This window comes from Chiloscyllium plagiosum, unplaced genomic scaffold (genome assembly GCF_037043375.1).
Source record: "Chiloscyllium plagiosum isolate Xiang-an unplaced genomic scaffold, Cpla_swu_hap1 HiC_scaffold_3, whole genome shotgun sequence".
NCBI lineage: Eukaryota > Metazoa > Chordata > Chondrichthyes > Orectolobiformes > Hemiscylliidae > Chiloscyllium > Chiloscyllium plagiosum.
In genome coordinates, this window is record NW_028270141.1 from 163,392,372 (window position 1) to 163,414,531 (window position 22,160).

Sequence of the window (22,160 nt, forward strand, 5' to 3'; positions counted from 1 at the left end):
TTACCCCCTAACCCGGTGTGTTTACCCCTATCCTGGGGTATTTACCCCTATCCCGGGGTATTTACCCCAAACCCCAGTGTATTCACCCCCATACCCCAGTGCATTTACCCCGCATACCCCAGTGTATTTACCCCCTATCCCGGGGTATTTATCCCATACCACAGTGTATTTACCCCCTATCCTGGGTATTTACCCCCTATCCCGGGGTATTTACCCCATATCCCTGTGTATTTACCCCCATCCCGGTGTATTTACCCCCTATCCCAGGGTATTTACCCCCTATCCCAGGGTATTTGCCCCCATCCCGGTGTATTTGCCCCTATCCCGGGGTATTTACCCCCTATCACGGGGTATTTACCTCCTATCCCGGTGTATTTGCCCCCATCCCGGGGTATTTACCCCTATCTCTGGGTATTTACCCACTATCGTGGGGTATTTACCCACTATCCCGGGGTATTTACCCCATACCCCTGTGTATTTACTCCCTATCCCAGTGTATTTACCCCTATCCCGGGGTATTTACCCCCTTCCCGGGGTATTTGCCCCTCTCCAGGTGTATTTACCCAAATACTCCGGTGTATTTACCCCCTATCCCAGGGTATTTACCCTCTATCCCGGGGTATTTACCCCCTATCCCGGGGTATTTACCCCCATCCCGGGTATTTACCCCCATCCCGGTGTATTTACCCCTATCCCGGGGTATTTACCCCCTATCCCGGTGTATTTACCCCCATCCCGGTGTATTTACCGCCGTACCCCTGTGTATTTACCCCCATCCCGGTGTATTTGCCCCTATCCCGGTGTATTTACCCCATACCCCTGTGTATTTACCCCCATACCCCTGTGTATTTACCCCCTATCCCGGTGTATTTACCCCCATCCTGGTGTATTTACCCCCTATCCTGGGGTATTTACCCCTATCCCGGGCTATTTACCCCTATCCTGGGGTATTTACCCCCTATCCCGGGGTATTTTACCCTACCCTGGTGTGTGTGTCCCCTATCCCGGTGTATTTGCCCCCTATCCCAGTGTATTTACCACATACCCCTGTGTATTTACCCCCTATCCCGGTGTATTTACCCCCATCCCGGTGTATTTACCCCCTATCCCGGGGTATTTACCCCTTATCCCAGTGTATTTACCCCTATCCCGGAGTATTTACCACCTATCCCGGTGTATTTACCCCCCATCCCGGTGTATCTACCCCCCATCCCGGTGTATTTGTACCCATACCCCTGTGTATTTACCCCCTATCCTGGTATATTTACCCCCTATCCCGGTGTATTTACCCCCTATCCCGGTGTCTTTGCCCCTTACCCCTGTGCATTTACCCCCATAACCCTGTGTATTTACCCCCTATCCTGGCGTATTTACCCCCATCCTGTGGTATTTACCCCATACCCCGGTGTATTTACCCCCCAAACCCCGGTGTATTTACCCCCTATCCCGGTGTATTTACCCACCATACCCCAGTGTATTTACCCCCATACCCTGGTGTATTTACCCCTATCCCGGGGTATTTACCCCTATCCCGGGGTATTTACCCCCTATCCCGGGGTATTTACCCACCATACCCCAGTGTATTTACCTCCTATCCTGGGGTATTTACCCCCTATCCTGGTGTATTTACCCCTATCCCAGGGTATTTCCCCCATCCTGGAGTATTTACCCCCATCCCGGTGAATTTACCCCCTATCCCGGGGTAATTACCCCTATCCCGGTGTATTTACGCCCTATCCTGGTGTATTTACCCCATACCCCGGTGTATTTACCTCTATCCAGGTGTATTTACCCCCTATCCCGGTGTATTTACCCCCATACCCCAGTGTATTTACCCCCTATCCTGGAGTATTTACCCCCTATCCTGGAGTATTTACCCCCTATCCTGGTGTATTTACCCCTTATACCCCAGTGTATTTACCCCCTATCCCGGGTTATTTACCCCATACCCCAGTGTATTTACCCCCTATCCTGGGGTATTTACCCCCTATCCCAGGGTATTTACCCCCATGCCCCTGTGTATTTACCCCCTATCCTGGGGTATTTACCCCAATACCCCAGTGTATTTACCCCCCATACCCCAGTGTATTTACCCCTATCCCTGTGTATTTACCCCTATCCCTGTGTATTTACCCCCTATCCCGGGGTATTTACCCCACATACCCTGGTGTATTTACTCCCTATCCCGGGGTATTTACCCCCTATCCTGGGGTATTTACCCCCAAACACCGGTGTATTTACCCCCATCCCAGGGTATTTACCTCCCCCCCCATCCCGGTGTATTTACCCCCTATCCCGGTGTATTTACCCCATACCCCAAGGTATTTACCCCCATACCCCGGTGTATTTACCCCCTATCCTGGGGTATTTACCCCCTAACCCGGTGTATTTACCCCCTATCCCAGGGTATTTACCCCAATCCCGGGGTATTTACCCCAAACCGCAGTGTATTTACCCCCCATACCCCGGTGTATTTACCCCGCATACCCCAGTGTATTTACCCCTTATCCCGGGGTATTTACCCCATACCCCAGTGTATTTACCACCTATCCCGGGGTATTTACCCCACATACCCTGGTGTATTTACCCCCTATCCCAGGGTATTTACCCCCAAACACCGGTGTATTTACCCCCTATCCCAGGGTATTTACCCCCATCCCGGTGTATTTACCCCCTATCCAGGTGTATTTACCCCCTATCCCGGTGTATTTACCCCCTATCCTGGGGTATTTACCCCCTAACCCGGTGTATTTACCCCCTATCCTGGGGTATTTACCCCCTAACCCGGTGTATTTACCCCTATCCTGGGGTATTACCACAATCCCGGGGTATTTACCCCAAACCCCAGTGTATTTACCCCCCCATACCCCGGTGTATTTACCCCACATACCCCAGTGTATTTACCCCCTATCCTGGGGTATTTACCCCATACCCCAGTGTATTTACCCCCTATCCCGGGGTATTTACCCCTATCCCAGTGTATTTACCCCCTATCCCGGGGTATTTGCACCCTATCCTGGTATATTTACCCCTATCCAGGGGTATTTACCCCTATATCGGGTATTTGCCCCCTATCCTGGGGTAATTGCCCCCTATCCCGGTGTATTTACCCCTATCCTGGGGTATTTACCCCCTATCCTGGGGTATTTACCCCATCCCGGTGTATTTACCCCATACCCCTGTGTATTTACCCCTATCCCGGGGTATTTACCCCATACCCCTGTGTATTTACCCCCTATCCTGGGGTATTTACCCCCTATCCCTGTGTATTTGCCCCCTATCCCTGTGTATTTGCCCCCTATCCCTGAGTATTTACCCCTATCCCTGTGTATTTACCCCCAATCCTGTGTATTTACCCCCTATCCCGGGGTATTTACCCCCTATCCCTGTGTATTTACCCCTATCCCTGTGTATTTGCCCCCATCCCTGTGTATTTACCCCCTATCCCGGGGTATTTACCCCATATCCCTGTGTATTTACCCCCTATCCCGGTGTATTTGCCCCCTATCCCAGGGTATTTGCCCCCTATCCCGGGGTATTTGCCCCCTATCCCTGTGTATTTGCCCCCTACCCCTGTGTATTTGCCCCTATCCCGGGGTACTTACCTCATATCCCTGTGTATTTACCCCCTATCCCGGTGTATTTGCCCCCTATCCCGGGGTATTTGCCCCCTGTCCCGGGGTATTTGCCCCCTACCCCGGGGTATTTGCCCCCTACCCCGGGGTATTTGCCCCCTATCCCTGTGTATTTGCCCCCTACCCCGGGGTATTTGCCCCTATCCCAGGGTATTTACCCCCATACCCCGGGGTATTTGCCCCATCCCGGTGTATTTACCTCCTATCCCTGTGTATTTACACCCTGTCCCGGTGTATTTACCCCCTATCCCTGTGTATTTGCCCCCTGTCCCTGTGTATTTACCCCTATCCCAGTGAATTTACCCCCATACCCCGGTGTATTTGCCCCCTACCCCGGTGTATTTACCCCCATACCCCGGTGTATTTGCCCCTATCCCGGTGTATTTACCCCCATACCCTGGTGTATTTGCCCCCTATCCCAGTGTATTTACCCCTATCTCGGTGTATTTACCCCCATACACTGGGGTATTTGCCCCCTATCCCGGTGTATTTACCCCCTATCCCTGTGTATTTGCCCCCTACACTGGTGTATTTGCCCTCTATCCCAGTGTATTTACCCCTATGCCGGTGTATTTACCCCCATACACTGGGGTATTTGCCCCCTACCCCGGTGTATTTACCCCCTACCCCAGGGTATTTACCCCCTACCCCGGGGTATTTGCCCCCTACCCCGGGGTATTTGCCCCCTACCCCGGTGTATTTGCCCCCTATCCCTGTGTATTTGCCCCTATCCCTGTGTAATTTGCCCCCTATCCCTGTGTATTTGCCCCCTACCCCGGGGTATTTGCCCCCTACCCCGGGGTATTTACCCCCTAACCCGGTGTATTTACCCCCTCCCCGGGGTATTTACCCCCTACCCCAGTGTATTTACCCCCTATCCCGGTGTATTTACCCCTTACCTCGGTGTATTTACCCCCTACCCCGGTGTATTTACCCACTATCCCGGTGTATATGCCCCCTACTGCTCGGTATTTGCCCCCTACCCCGGTGTATTTACCCCCTATCCCGGGGTATTTACCCCCTACCCCGGTGTATTTACCCCCTACCGCGGGGTATTTACCCCCTATCCCTGTGTATTTACCCCCTATCCCGGTGTATGTACTCCCTACCCCGGTGTATTTACCCACTGTCCCGGTGTATTTACCCCCTGTCCCGGTGTATTTACCCCCTGTCCCGGTGTATTTACCCCCTACCCCGGGGTATTTACCCCCTATCCCGGTGTATTTGCCCCCTACCCCGGGGTATTTGCCCCCTACCCCGGGGTATTTGCCCCCTACCCCGGGGTATTTGCCCCCTACCCCGGGGTATTTACCCCCTACCCCGGTGTATTTGCCCCCTACCGCGGTGTATTTGCCCCCTATCCCTGTGTATTTGCCCCCTACCCCGGTGTATTTGCCCCCTATCCCTGTGTATTTGCGCCCTACCCCGGGGTATTTACCCCCTAACCCGGTGTATTTACCCCCTCCCCGGGGTATTTACCCCCTACCCCAGTGTATTTACCCCCTATCCCGGTGTATTTACCCCTTACCTCGGTGTATTTACCCCCTACCCCGGTGTATTTACCCACTATCCCGGTGTATTTGCCCCCTACCGCTCGGTATTTGCCCCCTACCCCGGTGTATTTACCCCCTACCCCGGGGTATTTGCCCCCTATCCCGGTTTATTTACCCCCTACCCTGGGGTATTTACCCCCTATCCCGGTGTATTTACCCCCTATCCCGGTGTATTTACCCCCTATCCCGGGGTATTTACCCCCTACTCCGGTGTATTTACCCCCTACCCCGGGGTATTTACCCCCTATCCCTGTGTATTTACCCCCTATCCCGGTGTATGTACTCCCTGTCCCGGTGTATTTACCCCCTGTCCCGGTGTATTTACCCACTGTCCCGGTGTATTTACCCCCTGTCCCGGTGTATTTACCCCCTACCCCGGGGTATTTACCCCCTATCCCGGTGTATTTACCCCCTACCCCGGTGTATTTGCCCCCTACCCCGGTGTATTTACCCCCTACCCCGGGGTATTTGCCCCCTACCCCGGGGTATTTGCCCCCTACCCCGGTGTATTTACCCCCTACACCGGTGTATTTACCCCCTACCCCGGTGTATTTACCCCCTACCCCGGTGTATTTACCCCCTACACCGGTGTATTTACCCCCTACCCCGGTGTATTTACCCCCTATCCCGGTGTATTTACCCCCTATCCCGGTGTATTTGCCCCCTACCCCGGGGTATTTACCCCCTATCCCGGGGTATTTACCCCCTACCCCGGTGTATTTGCCCCCTATCCTGGTGTATTTACCCCCTACCCCGGTGTATTTACCCCCTACACCGGTGTATTTACCCCCTATCCCGGGGTATTTACCCCCTACCCCGGTGTATTTACCCCCTACCCCGGTGTATTTACCCCCTACACCGGTGTATTTACCCCCTACCCCGGTGTATTTACCCCCTACACCGGTGTATTTACCCCCTACACCGGTGTATTTACCCCCACCCCGGTGTATTTACCCCCTATCCCGGTGTATTTGCCCCCTACCCCGGGGTATTTACCCCCTATCCCGGGGTATTTACCCCCTACCCCGGTGTATTTGCCCCCTATCCTGGTGTATTTACCCCCTACCCCGGTGTATTTACCCCCTATCCCGTTGTATTTACCCCCTACACCGGTGTATTTACCCCCTACACCGGTGTATTTACCCCCTACCCCGGGGTAGTTACCCCCTATCCCAGTGTATTTGCCCCCTACCCCGGGGTATTTGCCCCCTACCCCGGTGTATTTACCCCCTATCCCGGGGTATTTACCCCGTACCCCGGTGTATTTACCCCTATCCCGGGGTATTTACCCCCTATCCCGGTGTATTTACCCCCTACCCCGGGGTATTTGCCCCCTACCCCGGTGTATTTACCCCCTACCCCGGTGTATTTACCCCCTACCCCGGTGTATTTACCCCCTATCCTGGTGTGTTTACCCCTACACCGGTGTATTTACCCCCTACCCCGGGATATTTGCCCCCTATCCCGGTGTATTTGCCCCCTACCCCGGGGTATTTACCCCCTATCCTGGTGTATTTACCCCTACACCGGTGTATTTACCCCCTACCCCGGGGTATTTGCCCCCTACCCCGGTGTATTTACCCCCTACCCCGGTGTATTTACCCCCTATCCTGGTGTATTTACCCCTACACCGGTGTATTTACCCCCTACCCCGGGGTATTTACCCCCTATACCGGTGTATTTGCCCCCTACCCTGGGGTATTTACCCCCTATCCTGGTGTATTTACCCCTACACCGGTGTATTTACCCCCTACCCCGGGGTATTTACCCCCTATCCCGGTGTATTTGCCCCCTACCCCAGGGTATTTGCCCCCTACCCCGGGGTATTTGCCCCCTACCCCGGGGTATTTACCCCCTATCCCGCTGTATTTACCCCCTACCCCGGGGTATTTACCCCCTACCCCGGTGTATTTACCCCCTACCCCGGGGTATTTACCCCCTATCCCTGTGTATTTACCCCCTACCCCGGTGTATTTACCCCCTATCCCGGTGTATTTACCCCCTATCCTTGTGTATTTACCCCCTACCCCGGGGTATTTACCCCCTATCCCGCTGTATTTACCCCCTTTCCCGGTGTATTTACCCCCTACCCCGGTGTATTTACCCCCTATCCTTGTGTATTTACCCACTACCCCGGGGTATTTACCCCCTATCCCGCTGTATTTACCCCCATCCCGGTGTATTTACCCCCTACCCCGGTGTATTTGTCCCCTATCCCTGTGTATTTGCCCCCTACCCCGGGGTATTTACCCCCTAACCCGGGGTATTTACCCCCTACCCCGGGGTATTTACCCCCTACCCCAGTGTATTTGCCCCCTATCCCGGTGTATGTACTCCCTACCCCGGTGTATTTACCCCCTACCTCGTGTATTTACCCCCTACCCCGGTGTATTTACCCCCTGTCCCGGTGTATTTACCCCCTACCCCGGGGTATTTACCCCCTACCCCGGTGTATTTACCCCCTACCCCGGTGTATTTACCACCTACCCCGGTGTATTTACCCCCTACCCCGGTGTATTTGCCCCCTACCCCGGGGTATTTACCCCCTACCCCAGTGTATTTGCCCCCTACCCCGGTGTATTTGCCCCCTACCCCGGTGTATTTACCCCCCTACCTCGTTGTATTTACCCCCTACCCCGGTGTATTTACCCCCTACCCCGGGGTATTTACCCCCTACCCCGGGGTATTTACCCCCTATCCCTGTGTATTTACCCCCTATCCCGGTGTATGTACTCCCTACCCCGGTGTATTTACCCCCTACCCCGTGTATTTACCCCCTACCCCGGTGTATTTACCCCCTGTCCCGGTGTATTTATCCCCTACCCCGGGGTATTTACCCCCTACCCCGGTGTATTTACCCCCTACCCCGGTGTATTTACCCCCTACCCCGGTGTATTTGCCCCCTACCCCGGGGTATTTACCCACTATCCCGGGGTATTTACCCCCTACCCCGGTGTATTTGCCCCCTATCCTGGTGTATTTACCCCTTACCCCGGTGTATTTAACCCCTATCCCGGTGTATTTACCCCCTACCCCGGGGTATTTACCCCCTACCCCGGGGTATTTACCCCCTATCCCGGTGTATTTACCCCCTACCCCGGTGTATTTACCCCCTACCCCGGTGTATTTACCCCCTACCCCGGTGTATTTACCCCCTGTCCCGGTGTATTTACCCCTACACCGGTGTATTTACCCCCTACCCCGCTGTATTTACCCCCTACCCGGGGTATTTACCCCCTATCCCGGTGTATTTACCCCCTACCCCGGGGTATTTACCCCCTATCCTGGTGTATTTGCCCCCTACCCCGGGGTATTTGCCCCCTACCCCAAGGTATTTGCCCCCTACCCCGGTGTATTTACCCCCTACCCCGGGGTATTTACCCCCTACCCCGGTGTATTTACCCCCTACCCCGGGGTATTTACCCCCTACCCCGGTGTATTTACCCGCTATCCCGGTGTATTTACCCCTATCCCTGTGTATTTACCCCCTATCCCGGTGTATTTACCCCCTACCCCGGGGTATTTACCCCCTATCCCGGTGTATTTGCCCCCTACCCCGGTGTATTTGCCCCCTATCCCGGTGTATTTACCCCTACACCGGTGTATTTACCCCCTACCCCAGTATATTTACCCCCTATCCTGGTGTATTTACACCTATCCCTGTGTATGTACCCCCTACCCCGGGGTATTTACCCCCTATCCCGGTGTATTTACCCCTATCCCTGTGTATTTACCCCCTACCCCGGGGTATTTACCCCCTATCCCGGTGTATTTACCCCCTACCCCGGAGTATTTGCCCCCTACCCCGGAGTATTTGCCCCCTACCCCGGGGTATTTGCCCCCTATCCCGGGGTATATACCCCCTATCCCGCTGTATTTACCCCCTACCCCGGGGTATTTACCCCCTACCCCGGTGGATTTACCCCCTACCCCGGGGTATTTACCCCCTACCCCGGGGTATTTACCCCCTACCCCGGTGTATTTACCCCCTATCCCTGTGTATTTACCCCTACCTCGGGGTATTTACCCCCTATCCCTGTGTATTTACCCCCTATCCCTGTGTATTTACCCCCTATCCCGGTGTATTTACCCCCTATCCGTGTATTTACCCCCTATCCCGCTGTATTTACCCCCTACCCCGGGATATTTACCTCCTACCCCGGGATATTTGCCCCCTATCCCGGTGTATTTACCCCCTAACCCGGGATATTTACCCCCTACCCCGGGGTATTTACCCCCTACCCCGGTGTATTTACCCCCTACCCCGGTGTATTTACCCCCTACCCCGGTGTATTTACCCCCTATCCCGGTGTATTTACCCCCTACCCCGCTGTATTTACCCCCTACCCCGGGATATTTACCCCCTATCCCTGTGTATTTACCCCCTATCCCGGTGTATTTACCCCCCACCCCGGTGTATTTACCCCCTATCCCGGTGTATTTACCCCCTACCCCGGGGTATTTACCCCCAACCCCGGTGTATTTACCCCCTATCCCGGTGTATTTACCCCCATCCCGCTGTATTTACCCCCTACCCCGGGATATTTACCCCCTATCACTGTGTATTTACCCCCTATCCCTGTGTATTTACCCCCTATCCCGGTGTATTTACCCCCTACCCCGGGATATTTACCCCCTACCCCGGTGTATTTACCCCCTACCCCGGGGTATTTACCCCCTATCCCGGTGTATTTACCCCCTATCCCGGTGTATTTACCCCCTACCCCGGGGTATTTACCCCCTACCCCGGGGTATTTACCCCCTATCCCGGTGTATTTACCCCCTACCCCGGGGTATTTACCCCCTATCCCGGTGTATTTGCCCCCTACCCCGGTGTATTTACCCCCTACCCCGGGATATTTACCCCCTACCCCGGTGTATTTACCCCCTACCCCGGGGTATTTACCCCCTACCCCGGGGTATTTACCCCCTATCCCGGTGTATTTGCCCCCTACCCCGGTGTATTTACCCCCTATCCCGGTGTATTTACCCCCTATCCCGGTGTATTTACCCCCTACCCCGGTGTATTTACCCCTATCCCGGGGTATTTACCCCCTATCCCGGTGTATTTACCCCCTACCCCGGTGTATTTACCCCTATCCCGGGGTATTTGCCCCCTATCCCGGTGTAACTGCCCCCTACCCCGGTGTATTTGCCCCCTACCCCGGTGTATTTGCCCCCTATCCCGGTGTATTTGCCCCCTATCCCGGTGTATTTACCCCCTACCCCGGTGTATTTACTCCTATCCCGGGGTATTTGCCCCCTATCCCGGTGTATTTGCCTCCTATCCCGGGGTATTTACCCCCTATCCCGGTGTATTTACCCCGTATCCCAGTGTATTTGCCCCCTATCCCGGTGTATTTACCCCCTAACCTGGTGTATTTACCCCCTACCCCGGTGTATTTGCCCCCTATCCCGGTGTATTTGCCCCCTATCCCGGTGTATTTGCCCCCTATCCCGGTGTATTTGCCCCCTACCCCGGTGTATTTGCCCCCTATCCCGGTGTATTTACCCCCTATCCCGGTGTATTTGCCCCCTATCCCTGTGTATTTACCCCCTACCCCGGTGTATTTACCCCCTACCCCGGTGTATTTGCCCCCTATCCCGGTGTATTTGCCCCCTACCCCGGTGTATTTGCCCCCTATCCCGGTGTATTTACCCCCTATCCCGGTGTATTTGCCCCCTATCCCTGTGTATTTACCCCCTACCCCGGTGTATTTGCCCCCTACCCCGGTGTATTTACCCCCTACCCCGGTGTATTTGCCCCTATCCCGGTGTATTTACCCCTACCCTGGTGTATTTGCCCCCTACCCCGGTGTATTTGCCCCCTACCCCGGTGTATTTACCCCCTACCCCGGTGTATTTACCCCCTACCCCGGTGTATTTGCCCCTATCCCGGTGTATTTGCCCCCTACCCCGGTGTATTTACCCCCTACCCCGGTGTATTTACCCCCTATCCCGGTGTATTTGCCCCCTACCCCGGTGTATTTGCCCCCTACCCCGGTGTATTTACCCCCTACCCCGGTGTATTTGCCCCCTATCCCTGTGTATTTACCCCCTACCCCGGTGTATTTACCCCCTATCCCGGTGTATTTACCCCTATCCCGGGGTATTTGCCCCCTATCCCGGGGTATTTACCCCCTACCCCGGTGTATTTACCCCCTACCCCGGTGTATTTGCCCCCTATCCCGGGGTATTTGCCCCCTATCCCGGTGTATTTGCCCCCTATCCCGGTGTATTTGCCCCCTACCCCGGTGTATTTGCCCCCTATCCCGGTGTATTTGCCCCCTACCCCGGTGTATTTGCCCCCTACCCCGGTGTATTTGCCCCCTATCCCGGGGTATTTGCCCCGGTATAGCCCTTACCGTAGACGCCTTGGCCCCGGACTGTGGTGAGCAGCATCAGGAGCGGCACCGGCAGCAGCTGCAGCATCTTCCCCCGGTCCCCGGTCCCCGGTCCCCGGTCCCCGGGCTCCGCCGCCCGCTCCCCCCCTCTCCCTCTCCCTCTCCCTCTCCCTCTCCCTGTCCCTGTCCCTCCTGCAGCCGCTGGCCCTCTCTCTCTCTCTCTCCTCCTTTCCCGTTCCTTCTCTCCTCTCTCTCCTCTCTCTCTCCGCGCTCCCTCTCTCCGCTCCGTCCTCTGACTGAGCTGCACCGCCCTCTCTCTCCTCCCTCTCTCCTCCTCTCTCTCTCTGTCACTCCCCCCTCACTCTGCCTCCACCCCTACACTGTCACACTCCCTCTCTCCAAAACCTACCCACACCCAGTGGCCCTCTCTCTCTCTCTATCTCTCTCTCTATTTCTCTCTGTCCCCCTCCCTATTCCTCTCTCTATTACTCTGTGTTTATCTCTCTCTCTGTGTTTCTCTCTCTCTCTCTGTGTCCCTCTCTGTGTTTCTCTCTCTCTCTGTGTGTCCCTCTCTGTGTTTCTCTCTCTCTCTCTGTCCCTCTCTGTGTTTCTCTCTCTCTCTCTCTCTGTGTCCCTCTCTGTGTTTCTCTCTCTCTCTCTGTCCCTCTCTGTGTTTATCTCCCTCTCTGTCCCTCTCTGTGTTTCTCTCTCTCTCTCTGTGTTTCTCTCTCTCTCTGTCCCTCTCTGTGTTTCTCTCTCTCTCTGTCCCTCTCTGTGTTTCTCTCTCTCTCTCTGTGTTTCTCTCTCTCTCTGTCCCTCTCTGTGTTTCTCTCTCTCTCTCTCTCTGTGTCCCTCTCTGTGTTTCTCTCTCTCTCTCTGTCCCTCTCTGTGTTTATCTCCCTCTCTGTCCCTCTCTGTGTTTCTCTCTCTCTCTCTGTGTTTCTCTCTCTCTCTGTCCCTCTCTGTGTTTCTCTCTCTCTCTGTCCCTCTCTGTGTTTTTCTCTCTCTCTCTGTCCCACTCTGTGTTTATCTCTCTCTCTCTGTCCCTCTCTGTCCCTCTCTGTGTTTCTCTCTCTCTCTGTGTTTCTCTCTCTCTCTCTGTCCCTCTCTGTGTTTCTCTCTCTCTCTCTGTGACCCTCTCTGTGTTTCTCTCTCTCTCTGTGTCCCTCTCTGTGTTTCTCTCTCTCTCTCTCTGTCCCTCTCTGTGTTTATCTCTCCCTCTCTATCCCTCTCTGTGTTTCTCTCTCTCTCTCTGTCCCTCTCTGTGTGTGTCTCTCTCTGTGTCCCTCTCTGTCCTTCTCTGTGTTTCTCTCTCTCTCTCTGTCCCTCTGTGTTTATCTCTCTCTCTGTCCCTCTCTGTGTGGGTCTCTCTCCCTCTGTCCCTCTCTGTGTTTCTCTCTCTCTCTGTCCCTCTCTGTGTGGGTCTCTCTCTCTCTGTGTCCCTCTCTGTCCCTCTCTGTGTTTTTCTCTCTCTCTCTTTGTGTCCCTCTCTGTGTTTCTCTCTCTCTCTCTGTGTCCCTCTCTGTGTTTTTCTCTCTCTCTCTCTATCACTCTCTGTGTTTCTCTCTCTCTCTCTATCCCTCTCTGTGTTTCTCTCCCCCTCTCTATCCCTCTGTGTTTCTCTCTCTCTCTGTCCCTCTCTGTGTTTATCTCCCTCTCTCTCCCTCTCTGTCCCTCTCTGTGTTTCTCTCTCTCTCTCTGTCCCTCTCTGTGTTTATCTCTCTCTCTGTCCCTCTCTGTGTTTCTCTCTCTCTGTCCCTCTCTGTGTTTATCTCTCTCTCTCTATCCCTCTCTGTGTTTATCTCTCTCTCTCTATCCCTATCTGTGTTTATCTCTCTCTCTCTGTCCCTCTCTGTGTTTATCTCTCTCTCTCTATCCCTCTCTGTGTTTATCTCTCTCTCTCTGTCCCTCTCTGTGTTTATCTCTCTCTCTCTATCCCTCTCTGTGTTTACCTCTCTCTCTCTGTCCCTCTCTGTGTTTCTCTCTCTCTCTGTCCCTCTCTGTGTTTATCTCTCTCTCTCTATCCCTCTCTGTGTTTATCTCTCTCTCTCTCTATCCCTCTCTGTGTTTATCTCTCTCTCTCTGTCCCTCTCTGTGTTTATCTCTCTCTCTGTCCCTCTCTGTGTTTATCTCTCTCTCTCTCTCTCTATCCCTCTCTGTGTTTATCTCTCTCTCTCTCTGTCCCTCTCTGTGTTTCTCTCTCTCTCTGTGTTTCTCTCTCTCTCTGTGTGTCCCTCTCTGTGTTTTTCTCTCTCTCTCTCTCTATCACTCTCTGTGTTTTTCTCTCTCTCTATCCCTCTCTGTGTTTCTCTCCCCCTCTCTATCCCTCTGTGTTTCTCTCTCTCTCTGTCCCTCTCTGTGTTTATCTCCCTCTCTCTCTCCCTCTCTGTGTTTCTCTCTCTCTCTCTGTCCCTCTCTGTGTTTATCTCTCTCTCTCTATCCCTCTCTGTGTTTATCTCTCTCTCTCTGTCCCTCTCTGTGTTTATCTCTCTCTCTATCCCTCTCTGTGTTTCTCTCTCTCTGTGTTTCTCTCTCTCTCTCTCTGTCCCTCTCTGTGTTTCTCTCTCTCTCTGTGTTTCTCTCTCTCTCTCTCTATCCCTCTCTGTGTTTATCTCTCTCTCTCTGTCCCTCTCTGTGTTTATCTCTCTCTCTATCCCTCTCTGTGTTTCTCTCTCTCTGTGTTTCTCTCTCTCTCTCTCTATCCCTCTCTGTGTTTATCTCTCTCTCTCTGTCCCTCTCTGTGTTTATCTCTCTCTCTATCCCTCTCTGTGTTTCTCTCTCTCTGTGTTTCTCTCTCTCTCTCTCTGTCCCTCTCTGTGTTTCTCTCTCTCTCTGTGTTTATCTCTCTCTCTCTCTCGGTCCCTCTCTGTGTTTATCTCCCTCTCTCTCCCTCTCTGTGTTTCTCTCTCTCTCTGTGTTTATCTCTCTCTCTGTCCCTCTCTGTGTTTCTCTCTCTCTCTCTCTGTGTCCCTCTCTGTGTTTATCTCTCTCTCTGTCCCTCTCTGTGTTTCTCTCTCTCTCTGTGTCCCTCTCTGTGTTTATCTCCCTCTCTGTCCCTCTCTGTGTTTCTCTCTCTCTGTGTCCCTCTCTGTCCCTCTCTGTGTTTCTCTCTCTCTGTGTCCCTCTCTGTGTTTATCTCCCTCTATGTCCCTCTCTGTGTTTCTCTCTCTCTCTCTGTGTCTCTCTCTCTGTTTATCTCTCTCTCTGTGTCCCTCTCTGTCCCTCTCTGTTTATCTCTCTCTCTCTGTCCCTCTCTGTGTTTCTCTCTCTCTCTCTCTGTCTCTCTCTGTGTTTCACTCTCTCTCTCTGTCTCTCTCTGTGTTTCTCTCTCTCTATCCCTCTCTCTCCCTCTGTGTTTCTCTCTCTCTCTATCCCTCTCTCTTCCTCTGTGTTTCTCAATCTCTCTCTCGCTCTCCCTCTCTCTCCCTTTCTCTCTCTCTCTGTCCCTCTCTGTGTTTCTCTCTCTCTATCCCTCTCTCTCTCTGTGTTTTTCAATCTCTCTCTCTCTCTCCCTCTCTCTCCCTCTGTGTTTCTTAATCTCTCTCTCTCTCTCACTTTCCCTCTCTCTCCCATTCTCTCTCTCTCTCAAGAAGTTATGAAAATCCTGTTTTGGTTTCTGTTTCACTCTGACCTACCTTCCTGACCCTTTTCCTACCACCTGGTTATCCCCTGGTCATCTTTAAGAGAAAGTGAGGTCTGCAGATGCTGGAGATCAGAGCTGAAAATGTGTTGCTGAAAATGTGTTGCTGGAAAAGCGCAGCAAGTCAGGCAGCATCCAGGGAAAGGAGAATCGACGTTTCGGGCATGAGCCCTTCTTCAGGAATCTTATGCCCGAAACGTCGATTCTCCTGTTCCTTGGATGCTGCCTGACCTGCTGCGCTTTTCCAGCAACACATTTTCAGCTATCCCCTGGTCATCCCCCAGTTATCCCCAGTTATGCCCTGGTTATCCCCTGGTCATCCGCTGGTTATCCCCTGGTCATCCCCCAGTTATCCCCAGTTATGCCCTAGTTATCCCCTGGTCATCCCCTGGTTATCCCCTGGTCATCTCCTGGTTATGCCCTGGTCATCCGCTGGTTTATCCCCTGGTCATCCCCTGGTTATCCCCTGGTCACAGTGGCTCAGTGGTCAGCACTGCTGCCTCACAGCACCGGGGACCTGGGTTCAATTCCCACCTCAGGTGACTCTACCTGTGGAGTTTGCACATTCTCCCCGTGTCTGCGTTGGTTTCCTCTGGGTGCTCCGGGATGTGCGGGTCAGGGTGGATTGGCCATGCTAAATTGGAGTGTTCAGGGATGTGCAGGTTAGGTGGATTAGTCAGAGGCAAATATACAGTAATAGGGTAGGGGGAATGGGTCTGGGTGGGTTACTCTTCGGCGGGTCGGTGTGGACTTGTTGGGCCGAAGGGCCTGTTTCCACACTGTAGGGAATCTATGATTGGTCATGCCCCGGTCAGCACCTGGGTCTAAGGTCTGAACACAGGGAAGGCAACAGGAGTTACCCTAAACCCACACAGGGACCACTGGGGGGGGGGGGAGGGGGGAGACAGAGAGAGAGGGAGGAGGAGGAGAGAGCTGGTACATCCCCTTCACTTCCTACTGACCACTCACAGCCAACCCCTGACCCTCACTGTTAGGAACTCTCTGGGTCGGACATCAATGTTTAACTTGAGACCGATCTGTTCAGGTGAAGGTAAAACTCTGAAGGCTACGGACCAAAGGCAGATCCATGGATTTAGGTCAAACATCTGCCATGATCCCACTGAATGCTAGAACTGACTTGACAGGCCGATTGGCCTCCAGTTGCTGTGCTGTGGACTGCTGGCGTACATCTGATAATGCGGTCTATCCCCCTTTTACACCCATCTCCTCCCTCACCCCTTCACCCTCCAATCTCCCATCTCTGCCCTCACCCCCTGACCGCCTCCTCACCTTCCCTTTACCCCTCTCCCGTCTACCCTCCCCATCTACAAAGGTGATAAACTATGGTTTGGTGTGAGTGACCAGGGGCTGGTCAAACTGAAGTGAAACCTGGTACCAGTTGATTTAACCGTGACCTGGAGATCAATGGGCTGAGGAGTGGCAGATGGAGTTGAATTTGGAGAAATGTGAGATATTGCATTTTGGTAAAACTAATCCAGGGTCGGACCTCCCTCGTTAATGGTAGGGGCCTGGGTGCTGTTGTAGATCTGACAAAACCAAGGGTTCATGGACATCATTCTTTGAAAGTTGCATCACAGGGAGACAGGCTGGTGAAGAGGGTGTTGCTCACACTCAGCTCCATTGCTCACATCACTGAGTGGAGGGAGTTGGGGCGTCAGGTTGAGGTTGTACAGGTCATTGGTGAGGCCTCTTCTGGGATACCGTGCCCAGTTCTGGTCACCCTGTTATAGGAAGGAGATTCTGACATGTGCCAGTATTCAGCCTGAGACGGTGTTTACCATCTGCTTTGGGCAGAGTCCGGAGAGGGGAAGTGATGGCCCACTGGTGTTATTGCTGGACTGTTAATCCTGAGACCCAGGTCATGGTCCGGAGACCTGGGTTCAAATCTCACCATGGCAGACGGTGGAATTTTAATTCAATTTTTAAAAGTTCTGCAATTAATAACCCAATGTTGATCACACACTCATTGGTGATTGTTGAACCCCCTATCTGCTTCAGCTTTAGGGGATGGAAAGCTGCCATCCTCACCTGGCCTGGCCTACATGTGACTCCAGACCCACAGCAATGGGGTTGACCCTAAAGGGTCCTCTGGGCAATTAGGGGTGGGCAATAAATACTGGCCTGGTCAATGACACCCTCATCCTGTGAATAAATGAATAAAAAAAAACATGGGAGAGGGTTCAGAAACAATTTACACTGGACTGTTGGAGGAGTGACAATAGACAATAGGTGCAGGGGTAGGCCATTCTGCCCTTCGAGCCTGCACCACCATTCAATATAATCATGGCTGATCATCCTTAATCAGTATCCTGTTCCTGCCTTATCTCCATAACCCTTGATTCCACTATCTTTGAGAGCTCTATCCAACTCCTTCTTAAATGAATCCAGAGACTGGGCCTCCACTGCCCTCTGGGGCAGAGCATTCCACACAGCCACCACTCTCTGGGTGAAGAAGTTTCTCCCCATCTCTGTCCTAAATGGTCTACCCCGTATTTTTAAGCTGTGTCCTCTGGTTCGGGACTCACCCATCAGCGGAAACATGTTTCCTGCCTCCAGAGTGTCCAATCCTTTAATAATCTTATATGTCTCAATCAGATCCCCTCTCAGTCTTCTAAACTCAAGGGTATACAAGCCCAGTCGCTCCAGTCTTTCAGTGTAAGGTAGTCCCGCCATTCCAGGAATTGACCTCGTGAACCTACGCTGCACTCCCTCAATAGCCAGAATGTCCTTCCTCAAATTTGGAGACCAGAACTGCACACAATATTCCAAAATGACCTTATGGACATTTATAACATCCTGAGGGGTGTATAAGGTGAATGACAAAGGTCTTTTCTTTAGGATGGGGGAGTTCAAAACCAGGGGGCATAGGTTTAAGGTAAGAGGAGAGAGATATAAGAATGATCTGAGGGGTAACTTTTTGACAAAGTCTGGAGTAGAGTGATGCTGGAAAAGCACAGCAATTCAGGCAGCATCCGAGGAGCAGGAAAATCGACGTTTCGGGCAAAAGCCCTTCATCAGGAATAAAGGCAGTGAGCCTGAAGGGTGGAGAGATAAGCTAGAGGAGGGTGGGGGTGGGGAGAGAGTAGAATAGAGTACAATGGGTGAGTGGGGGAGGAGATGAAGGTGATAGGTCAGGGAGGAGAGGGTGGAGTGGATAGGTGGAAAAGGAGATAGGGCAGGTAGGACAAGTCCGGACAGGTCAAGGGGACAGTGTGGAGCTGGAAGTTTAGAACTGGGGTGAGGTGGGGGAAGGGGAAATGAGGAAGCTGTTGAAGTCCACATTGATGCCCTGGGGTTGAAGTGTTCCGAGGCGGAAGATGAGGCGTTCTTCCTCCAGGCGTCGGTTGGTGAGGGAGCAGCGGTGAAGGAGGCCCAGGACCTCCATGTCCTCGGCAGAGTGGGAGTCTGTTGTTCATAAGCGGAATGAACTGCCAGAAGAAGTTGTAGAATTAGGTACAGTTCCAGCTTTTAAAAGAGATTTGGACACATCCATGAATGAGGTAACTGGGCAGAGGCTGGTATCCCATTACCAAGTCACCCTTTATTTACACGTGCAATAGACATTGGCTTTGACCAGTCAGCTCAGAGCTCTCTGAATATCCTGGTTATATCGGCCAGCCAGGGCTCCCTGATTGACCAATGTTAACAACACAGTCAGGGATCTCATAGTCAGTTGGAATATGGAGTATAGGCCATCACCGTGTAGTACAGGCCATCCTGGCCCTCGGTGTTGTGCCGACCTGTGGAACAGTCTGAATCCCATCTAACCTACACTATTTCATTAACAACCATATCCCTGTCCAATGCCCATTTAAATGCCCTTAAACTTGGCGAATCTACTACCGATGCAGGTAAAGCATTCCATACCCTTACTACTCTCTGAGTGAAGAAACTACCTCTGACATCTGTCTTATACCTATCTCCCCTCACTTTTTAAAGTTGTGTCCCCTCGTGTTTGCCGTCCCCATACTTGGAAAAAGGCTCTCCCTGTCCACCCTATCTAACCCTCTGATTATCTTGTACGTCTCTATTAAGTCACCTCTCAACCTTCTTCTCTCTAACGAGAACAGCCTCAAGGCCCTCAGCCTTTCCCCGTAAGACCTTCCCTCCATACCAGGCAACATCCTAGTAAATCTCCTCTGCACCCTTTCCAAAGCTTCCACATCCTTCTTATAATGCGGTGACCAGAACTGTACACAATACTCCAAGTGTGGCCGCACCAGAGTTTTGTACAGCTGCAGCATAACCTCCTGGTTCCGGAACTCGATCCCTCTATTAATAAAGGCCAAAATACTGTATGCCTTCTTAACGACCCTATCAATCTGGGTGACAACTTTCATGGATCTGTGTACCTGGACACCGGGATCTCTCTGTTCATCTACACTCCCAAGAATCTTACCATTAGCCCAGTATTTTACATTCCGATTACTCCGACCAAAGTGTATCACCTCACACTTGTCCACATTAAACTCCATTTGCCACCTCTCAGCCCAGCTCTGTATCCTATCTATGTCTCTCTGTAACCTACAACATCCTTCACCACTATCCACAACTCCACCGACCTTAGTGTCATCTGCAAATTTACTAACCCACCCTTCTACGCCCTCATCCAGGTCATTTATAAAAGTGACAAACAGCAGTGGATCCAAAACAGATCCTTGCGGTACGCCGCTAGTAACTGAACTCCAGGATGAACATTTCCCATCAACCACCACCCTATCAGCTAGCCAAATTTTGGTCCAAACTGATAAATCACCCTCAATCCCTTGCCTCCGTACCGTGGGGAACCTTATCGAACCCCTTACTGAAATCCATATACACCACATCAACCGCTTTACCCTCATCTACCTGTTTGGTCACCTTCTCAAATAACTCAATAAGGTTTGTGAGGCATGACCTACCCTTCACAAAACCGTGCTGACTATCCCTAACCAACTTATTCCTCTCTAGATGATAAATCCTGTCTCTTATAACCCCTTCCAACACTTTACCCATAATCAAATTAAAGCTCACTGGTCTGTAATTTCCAGGGTTGTCTCTACTCCCCTTCTTGAACAGAGGAACCTCATTTGCTCTCCCCAGCTTCTGGCACTATTCCTGGAGACAATGAGATCCATCGGACTCTGGTTCCAATCACCACATTCAATAGGAGAGAATTCAAAGGGTTCCAGCCAAATGCAGGGACGGGTTTACTTTGGGAAACCTGGTGGGCTGTAGGACTCTAACCCCGTGCTGTCCCTGTCCGGGGTCAGTGTAGAGGGAGCTTTACTCCGTATCTAACCCCGTGCTGTCCCTGTCCAGGGTCAGTGTAGAGGGAGCTTTACTCTGTATCTAACCCCATGCTGTCCCTGTCCGGGGTCAGTGTAGAGGGAGCTTTACTCCGTATCTAACCCCGTGCTGTCCCTGTCTGAGGTCAGTGTACAGGGAGCTTTACTTTGTATCTAACCCCGTGCTGTCCCTGTCTGAGGTCAGTGTAGAGAGAGCTTTACTCTGTATCTAACCCCGTGCTGTCCCTGGCTAATGTCAGTGTAGAGAGAGCTTTACTCTGTATCTAACCCCGTGCTGTCCCTGTCTGAGGTCAGTGTAGAGGGAGCTTTACTCTGTATCTAACCCTGTGCTGTCCCTGTCTGAGGTCAGTGTAGAGAGAGCTTTACTCTGTATCTAACCCCGTGCTGTCCCTGTCTGAGGTCAGTGTAGAGGGAGCTTTACTCTGTATCTAACCCCGTGCTGTCCCTGTCTGAGGTCAGTGTAGAGGGAGCTTTACTCTGTATCTAACCCCGTGCTGTCCCTGTCCGAGGTCAGTGTAGAGTGAGCTTTACTCCATAGCTAACCCCGTGCTGTCCCTGTCTGAGGTCAGCATAGAGGGAGCTTTACTCTGTATCTGACCCCGTGCTGTCCCTGTCCCCTAGGGAGGGTGTGATGGGGACAGTGTAGAGGAAGCTTTACTCTGTATCTGACACCGTGTTGTCCCAGCCTTGGGAGGGTGTGATGGGGGACAGTGTAGAGGGAGCTTTACTCTGTATCTGACCCCGTGCTGTCTCTGTCTGAGGTCAGTGTAGAGGGAGCTTTACTCTGTATCTAACCCCGTGCTGTCCCTGTCCGAGGTCAGTGTAGAAAGAGCTTTACTCTGTATCTAACCCCGTGCTGTCCCTGTCCAGGGTCAGTGTAGAGGGAGCTTTACTCCATAGCTAACCCCGTGCTGTCCCTCTCTGGGGTCAGTGTAGAGGGAGCTTTACTTTGTATCTAACCCCGTGCTGTCCCTGTCCGGGGTCAGTGTAGAGAGAGCTTTACTCTGTATCTAACCCCGTGCTGTCCCTGTCTGAGGTCAGTGTAGAGGGAGCTTTACTCTGTATCTAACCCCGTGCTGTCCCTGTCCGAGGTCAGTGTAGAGAGAGCTTTACTCTGTATCTAACCCCGTGCTGTCCCTGTCTGAGGTCAGTGTAGAGGGAGCTTTACTCTGTATCTAACCCCGTGCTGTCCCTATTTGAGGTCAGTGTAGAGGGAGCTTTACTCTGTATCTAACCCCGTGCTGTCCCTGTCTGAGGTCAGTGTAGAGGGAGCTTTACTCTGTATCTAACCCCGTGCTGTCCCTCTCTGGGGTCAGTGTAGAGTGAGCTTTACTCTGTATCTAACCCCGTGCTGTCCCTGTCCCCTAGGGAGGGTGTGATGGGGATAGTGTAGAGGGAGCTTTACTCTGTATCTGACTCCTTGTTGTCCCAGCCTTGGGAGGGTGTGATGGGGGACAGTGTAGAGGGAGCTTTACTCTGTATCTAACCCTGTGCTGTCCCTGTCCCTGCCCTGGGAGGGTGTGATGGGGGGACAGTGTAGAGAGAGCTTTACTCTGTATCTAACCCCGTGCTGACACTGTCCCTGGGAGTGTTTGATGGGGGACAGTGTAGAGGGAGCTTTACCCTGTATCTGACCCCGTGCTGACCCTGTCCCTGGGAGTGTTTGATGTGGGACAGTG

The 22,160-nt window shown here is 52.7% G+C and overlaps 2 protein-coding genes across 2 annotated transcripts in view; one reads left to right on the plus strand and one right to left on the minus strand.

The window, feature by feature from the left end:
- The window catches only part of LOC148151799 (MAM domain-containing glycosylphosphatidylinositol anchor protein 1-like), a 263,563-nt gene extending 251,943 nt beyond the window's left edge, over nt 1-11,620 (minus strand). Inside the window, exon 1 of the mRNA XM_087976849.1 lies at nt 11,554-11,620. Within this exon, the coding sequence (XP_087832975.1) occupies nt 11,554-11,620 (67 nt within the window). The remainder of the gene's footprint in view (nt 1-11,553) is intronic.
- A 6,956-nt stretch (nt 11,621-18,576) lies between these two features.
- Nucleotides 18,577-22,160, plus strand: part of LOC122553259 (equilibrative nucleoside transporter 1-like) — a 188,790-nt gene continuing 185,206 nt past the window's right edge. Inside the window, exon 1 of the mRNA XM_087976854.1 lies at nt 18,577-18,693. Coding sequence (XP_087832980.1) covers nt 18,577-18,693 — 117 coding nt within the window. The remainder of the gene's footprint in view (nt 18,694-22,160) is intronic.